Source organism: Vulpes vulpes, chromosome 15, assembly GCF_048418805.1.
Source record: "Vulpes vulpes isolate BD-2025 chromosome 15, VulVul3, whole genome shotgun sequence".
Classification (NCBI taxonomy): domain Eukaryota; kingdom Metazoa; phylum Chordata; class Mammalia; order Carnivora; family Canidae; genus Vulpes; species Vulpes vulpes.
This window is the reverse complement of record NC_132794.1, coordinates 113862737-113870142: the sequence shown is the minus strand read 5'-3', so window position 1 is coordinate 113870142 and position 7406 is coordinate 113862737. Positions and strand designations below refer to the sequence as shown.

The following is a 7406-nucleotide window of genomic DNA, read 5'->3' as shown; positions in this document are numbered from 1 at the left end:
ATAATGTCATTTCTCTGCTCAAAACTCTTGAGTGGCGTCCCATGTCATTCAGAGGAAAAGTAAAAGTTCTGACAAGACCCTGCATAAATCCCCTACTTGTCTGGTTTCAGCCTTTCCATCCTTTCCTTGATCGCTCCACTGTAGAAATTTTGAGATTCTTACTACTCATTCTCAGCAACACCTTCCCTGACAACTGTGTCTGAAATCACACTGACACCCCTACCCCTCCCTCTTCCTTCTCCCTGTTCCTGCTGTTTGTCCTTATCATTTATCACCATCTAACAAAACTATCATCTTGTTTTCTCCAACTCCCCTCCCACTTCAATAGAAGATCCATAAGAGCAGGAATTTGGTTTGTTTTCTTAATGATTACATTCCCATTGCCTAGAACACTCTCCCTGAAATGTACTAGGTACTCAATAAATATTTGTCAAGTGAATGAATCTATAAATGATTAAGCAAATAAACAATACTAAAAGGACAGTGGTACCAGCTTTATTTCACAGATGTTGAAACTTGGGCTCAGAAAGATTCAGGCAAGGTTGTGCAACTGAGTAATGCTGGCACTGGGATCCAAGCAGCTCTATGTGGCCCAGGGGTCTGTGGCATCCTGCTGCCCAGTCCCGCTTCATGTACACCTTCTCCACATCAGCATCTTCCCCCCAGGTGCCCATGGACCTCAAGAGTTGTTTTCCTTCACCTTCAAAAAAATCTCTCCAAATGAAAAATGAAACTTAAACAGGTTAAGGTGCAGTTGACCAAAACTAACTAACAATGTTACTCATCCCTTCGGATATGTGCCTTCTGAGGGCTTCCAAAGCCTTGCCTGAGGCAGCTGGCTCTAGCGGTGAGATTCAGACCTCCATCAACACCTCCAGGTGACAAGGGAAAGAGCAAAGGGTCATTAACATCTTGAGACCAGTTCATCTGCACTTTTCATCGTTTAAGGCCGTTCTCCATGCAGCCTTGGGAGCATACTGCCTGAGCAGAAACTGGTGTCCAGGATTGCATACAGTCCCCTGGCCACTTGGTTTCTACACTGGTTTGGGATTCGCTTCCTCAAGGTTGACATGATTAGCCTTTGGTCACCTTTCTAATGACACAGTCCAAACTGGACTTGGAAGTACTTTTCATCTTAAACACTTATTCCTAAAACCCTAGCAAGAGGTACAATTCTGCATCAGAAAGTAAACTTCCCCACTGCCAGCTTTTACTCTGTTATGGTTTTTAGAGTGCCACTACTTTTTCATAGGCCTTTCCCCCCCTGAGGTTAGAATGATATTTTAGATCCAGAAATGGGAAAAGAATTTTTCCAATTATGTTTTTAGTGTTTTATTACTCCAACCAATTCATATAAATGCAAATAGAAAATCAGGAAGATTCCTTTGCAACAATAAACTCTTCCCTACACAAGATGCCCAATCAACACCACACTTAACATGAGCATATTAATGCAGTAACTATTTTTCAACTTTGCAGGAGTAAATAACACCTATTGGGCTAGCTAATTAGCCTCCCTGCCTATAATGCCAGGCAGATTTAAAAAAAAAAAAAAAACTAGATTCCTTGACAGTCTACTGCTCAATTTTCCAGTTTATTGGAAGCACTTTGTATCTCACCTATTAGGCCTCATGGTGCTACAGAGCCTTTGAGCAGACAGGACTTTACTAACAGATAAACTCCTTAACTGCATTTCCAGATGCTCTGAAAGAAGTTCAGTCATAGAAGGTAGGGAGGGTGGAGCTACCACTGACCAGCTGTTTAGATTTCTAAAATTGTCCCCAGAGGAACAAAGGTCAGGATCATGGGGATAGAAAGCAAAAGGACATGAGGGTCTCTAGTCCATTTTAAAGTGCATGAGGACTTTTTCACCTCATCTGTGCCTATACACATAGATTGAAGTGGAAAACACAATGATTTTCTCAGTCAGAACACCCTTTAGTGTGTGCAACACACACATGCAGAATCAGACATGCATGTACACATTTATTAAAGTTAGGCCTTTGAAGAAATAACACGTCAACCAATGTATTATCCTTTTAAAAGAAGTAATGTCAGGAGGCACCTAGGTGGCTCGGTTAGTTAAGCATCCAACTCTTGATCTCAGCTCAGGTCTTGATCTCAGGGTCATGGGTTCAAGCCCCATACTGGGCTCCACACTGGGCATGGAGCCTACTTAAAAAAGAAGAGGAAGAAGAAGAAGGAGGAGGAAGAGGAGGGGGAAGGGGAGGGGGAGGAGGAGGAGGAGGAGGAGGTGGAGGCGGAGGAGGAAGAGGAGGAGGAGAAATGTCAGGAATTTCAGTGGAAGGAGAGTCCAGGTCTTTCCTGGAGAGGGAAGGAGTGGTGTGTTCATCAGCACAGTTTGGGGGAACTGGCTCACAAAGGACTCTCCCACCCCACAGGGCAACCAACAGTCTCTCTGTTGCAATTATTGTTACTAGCAGTGTTTCTATGTTTTAAGGTAAAAGGAAATAACAAACTTCCAAGGCAAAACAAAAATCCATGTCCAAGTATATTTGTTGGAAAGAACAGCAAGCGTTACTCCCAGAGGGTGCAGGTGATGTTTGTTTCTGGTATCAATCAACTGATTAAGGAAAATACGGTGGTAGCATGAACCTTAACTTTGGTTAATCTCACAAGACTCTCTTTGAAATTAAAAAAGCACATCCTAAAAGAATTGTCCCTGCTGAGTCATCTCAGATAGTCATATTTAAAAGAAAAAGAAATCAGAATTATGATATTACGGTATTACAGTCAGGAAAGTAATCATACCATTGTCATTACAGTAAAAATGCTCATACTTTCTAGCCAATTTAAGATCAAAGCAAATGTGTCCATCCTTAGCCAGGGAAGTTGCTAACTGATCACATAAATAGTTTATTCTCTTGCAGGGGAAGTTTGAGGCAGGTTTACATTTTTTTAAACTCAATTTACTCCGTACTAGCTTAGAGAGAAATGATATTTAAGAATTGAGAGCACACCAATGCTTAATGATAAAGATATAACTGACTTTTAGCACATTAGTCACACTCTACAAAGTTTGAGATTAATTCCCAGAGTCCTTTGCACACTTATTCATGATTTTGCTCTTCGAAAGGAAGTTTTTTTCATCCCTGTGCCAACTCCATTGCGAAAGGACCTTTTCATAAGCGTCTTCTTGAAAATTGGCTTTAGAAAATCTAGTCCCTCGCTTCTGTCCATCCTGGTTGGGCAGGTGTTCAGCAGGATGAGAAAATAATCAGATTTTCCAGACACCTGGCAATTCAGATGGGGGACGAGGGAGAGAATACAACTTTAGGGTTAAAAACTTATTTCAATAGTAACAATTTTCAAAACCTTAAGGCTATAAGTTCAATGTCTCTAAACTTTCAAGGGGGAAATTTTACGAGAACACACATATGCTTTATCTAAATACAAAATATTATTCAGAGCTATCTACTCTCCTGTCTAATTTTTATGCTACTTATGTAAATGCTATTATTCGGGATTTGCATCATATACCATACATAGTTATCTTGTTGCTATTACTTTATAAAGAATCTTTCAAGTGGCACTAATTAGTCCTGGGAAGTTTTTAAAAATTTACTAAGAAAAAACAACCCATGATAACCAAGCTTCAGGTTTCAGTTGGAAACACTTTTTCTTCTGGGATTTGTCGTGGCCCATTTACCAAGATTCTCCACAAAGCTATCTTGCTCCTTGAACAATAGCATCTTCATCTTTTGACTTTGTTTCAGTTCCTCATCAGTGGTTTAAAGGCCCAGATAGTGGAGGGGGTACTTAGTCTTGAAAGAAGCACATGTCTGGAATCTTAAGAGCTCAATCTGGCCATCTAGAATGTGCAGTTCAACCCCATACTTTCCAGATGAAGAAACCAAGTAAAGAGCAGAGGGGCATGTCCCAAGAAATGGGCCTGACACAGATATCAAGTAAGAATTTTCAACACTTGTCCTATGTCCCCTCCTCTGTGGTTTCAGAGGAAGTACAATGCTGATGAGTTACAATTCCAAGTTTCATCAATAAATGGACCAAAGTTTTATCAATGATCTTTGTGGTAAATCCTTAATGTGCATCATCTCATTTTATCCTCTCAGAAAGCTCTATGGATGAAGTGATATTATCATTTCCTCAGTTTTAAATTGAGAAATTAAATGGCTTGTAGATGAAGAAGGGATTTGAGTGGAAGCACCTGACTCCAATCCATTTCTCAACACACGAGAGCAGTAAGAGGAAAAGGAGGCTGGCAGGTCTTAATTGGAAAGAAACATATTACAGAGTAAAATAAATTTACACATTTTCCTTTCCTGGGGCAGGAACACAGGCGTGGTTTCAGGTTACTTTGGAAGTTGAAAGGGGGACAGAATGAAAAAAAAATGTTCTCTAGGATGCTTCACCCATGCCTGGGTAGGTTACTGAAGGTTCCAGTAGTCAGAGCACCCAGGTAAATCATTCCCGCTGGCCTCTGGGAAAATCATGAGCATTTTTTTCTTTTTTTTGGATCTGGGAACAGTCAGAGGGAATTTCAGAAATATTGGTCATGGGAAACCAATCAAAACTCTTATTTGAACGCCCACGATGTGTTTTTCCCTGTGTTAATGGAGGAAATCTAAGCATAATATAATGCCATCTATTTTAAATCCCCAGCAAGGAGGGCCTATGAGTCATTTCAGGAAGGGAAGCATTCCAGTTCTTTCCAGAAATACTCATGAGGCCACCATTGTATTGCAAAAGGAATGCATCATTTCTGATTATAAGATCCTGGAAACATCCCTAAAAAGATACCGATGTACTTCGCTGATCATTGAAGGGAGTCCTTGCCAGAGCTGACTTGTAAACAGAATAATATGGTATATTTGCCTAATTGATGTACTTTACGAAGTTAACAACAAATACTACAAGAGTCTATACATCGTTTGTCTGTGTAATTATTCACCTTAAACAGTCAAATTGATACCGTTGCTACATGATGGAGTTATAATGAGAATGAAATTGTCACATGCAAAAATAGAAATATGGAAAATGCATGGAAAGAAGAAACATCTCATTTATGGGTAAGCCGATTTGTAAGTACATTAGAAGAAAGTACATTCTTAATTAAAAAAAAAAAAAAGAAGAAGAAGCCGCATACAAATGCCTCTCTTTCAACAGAAATGTCATGAATAAACCTTCGGGAAAAGAACAGAAAGTAATTAGGAAGACACTTGAGAAAATATACCAATTTATGGGTTGTGACTCATCAACTTGATCAATATGGTTGATGTCTTATAGAATCAATGACTCAATTAGTGTTGAATGCTCATAGGACTAAATCAGGAAAAAAGAAGCTAACTTAAGTAAACAAGAAAAAGAAAAATGACAGATGCAAAGATTAGTAAGAAGACCAATAATATAAACAGCTAGATCATTATGTTTGGACATATATCTATTATTTAGGATTTGTGTAGCATCTCATTATCCAAAAAATAGTTTCATGAATTACATTGATTTAGTAATTGCAGTATGCCAGCTTAAGTCTCAGTGAATACAAAATGTTATCAGGGACCACAAATATTTTAAAATATTTTAAACAAAGTATTGACATTAAAACACCTGAAATATCATATAAAAATAGCATCAAAAATTCCAAAGAAAGATGTTCATTTTTTGAATATTCTGAACAGTTCAATGATTAACATTAGAATCTCAATCAATATTCTTGAATAAACACCTGAATTAATATTTTATGTGATATTTCATCAATATATGTCATTTTATCTATATTCTGTATCTGAAAAGTTAGCATTTTTTTTAAAAAATTGGTAAATTCACTATTTTAAAAAAATGATCTATTGTATTTGTAATATGATTTCAATGGTTAAATGCTCACTTTGATCATGAATGCACATATGTGGAATAACTAAATTGTCACGGGCAAAACTATGCACATTTTACTTCAAAATGAATGCTTTTCCATGCAGGAGCCAATTTCTAAATATTTAAAAACAAATTTTAACAAGTCTAGCATTATTTTTGTCACATAAATGCTTCTCTTTACTAATTTTATGACTGCTTATATTTTTTTCATTGAAAGCTCTAATAATAGGAGAAATTACTCTCTGTCACATATTTCTTGAGATTATTTTGAACATAAACACACATAAGCTATCTAGTAAAACATCAAAAATACAGGCAAAACTCTTACCTTAGAAGGTGAAACTGGATAACACCAGATCACATGCATTGTAGAACTCATCAGAAGTAGAATGAGGCTGAATTTTAATGAGCTGTAGGGTAGGGGAAAAAAAAACCCTAAGATTAGTTTCATTTAGGCAAATATAAATAAAAAAATATGTAAATTCAACAGTTTTCTTTGTGGAAAAAGATAGTCTTTTACCTAATCATTTTGGATTTTCCAAAATCTCTGCAGATCAGTGGTTTTCTTGCCAAATTCCTCACACTTATTGTCAGATCCTCCTTGGGTGACCCTTTTATACCAGGAAAGTTCAGAAGTAAAAATGTCATCACGTCCCATCATATGTGACTAATTGGCTCTTTTTCTGTTCTTGTTAAGTTGGAAAAGGACAAAAACACACAGGCATTGTCATTGAGCCATCAAGGATTGACTTCATTTAAAGTTTGCCATTAAAAATGTCCTTCAGAAACATTGTCTTCTAAACTGCGTCATTGTGACATAGACAGCTAGAGATCTCAAAAGAAATCACAAGCTTGTCCCACTTAGGGTTTAACACTTAAGAAGGATGGCATTATTTTGAATGTCCTAGCATCATGTTTCAGAAACTAACACAAAATCCTTACAAGAATAAAGAACATCTACCCTCACAATGGGCATGGATTGTTTTCCACAATGGATTCCCCTCCTTTAGGACTTCTGAGGTGAAAGCAGGGAAACAAATATGTCCCTTTGTCACTGGTCACTCCAATAAAAGAAGGGCACTACGTTTACCCATTTCCTTGTGCATACCCGGAGTCCAGGCCCTGAGCTCTGGAAGAGCTGCCTACCATAGCCTCCTTTTTCTCTCCAGGGCATAGAATTTCTCTGGGAAGCCTTCGCTGTCCTTGCAAACCAATGGGCATCCACATTAATAAATTGATTCAGAAGCACTAAGTGTGAACAGATGTTGCTGAGGCTTACAATGGAGAAATACATCAAGGGAGGTGCTTTCTGCTTGGATAACTAGTGTTTCTGAGATGGAGCCAACATTTTTTGAATACAAAGCAACCAAGGGAAATCCTTGCTTCCTCAAGATCAGCACCTTTTGGAGGACAAAGCTGCCCTGTGTCTGGGACATTTGCTACCTATTTGTCAGTGCTACGTCCCCTTCTTTAGGGAACTGATGTTCAGTATGATTCTCATGTAGTTGTTGATCATATATAGTGACCCCTTGCCTACCACAAGGAAAAACAGG

At 38.2% G+C, this 7406-nt stretch overlaps 1 protein-coding gene across 1 annotated transcript; it reads right to left on the bottom strand.

Moving 5' to 3' along the window:
• Window positions 1-1316: 1316 nt before the first annotated feature.
• NPS (neuropeptide S) lies at window positions 1317-6436 on the bottom strand. The gene is made up of 3 exons (XM_072738172.1): window positions 6374-6436; window positions 6182-6263; window positions 1317-3255 (listed from the first exon to the last, which is right to left on the bottom strand). The coding sequence occupies exons 1-3, from the start codon at window positions 6379-6381 to the stop codon at window positions 3076-3078; spliced, it is 270 nt and encodes an 89-aa protein (XP_072594273.1). The 5' UTR covers window positions 6382-6436; the 3' UTR covers window positions 1317-3075.
• Between the last annotated feature and the right edge of the window lie 970 nt (window positions 6437-7406).

What these genes read in the sequence shown, in the direction of transcription:
- NPS (XM_072738172.1), bottom strand. An exon ending in ATCCAGTTTCACCTTCTAAG is followed by an intron (nt 3,256 to 6,181) that starts GTAAGAGTTTTG and finishes CTGAATTGCCAG; the next exon opens with GTGTCTGGAAAATCTGATTA.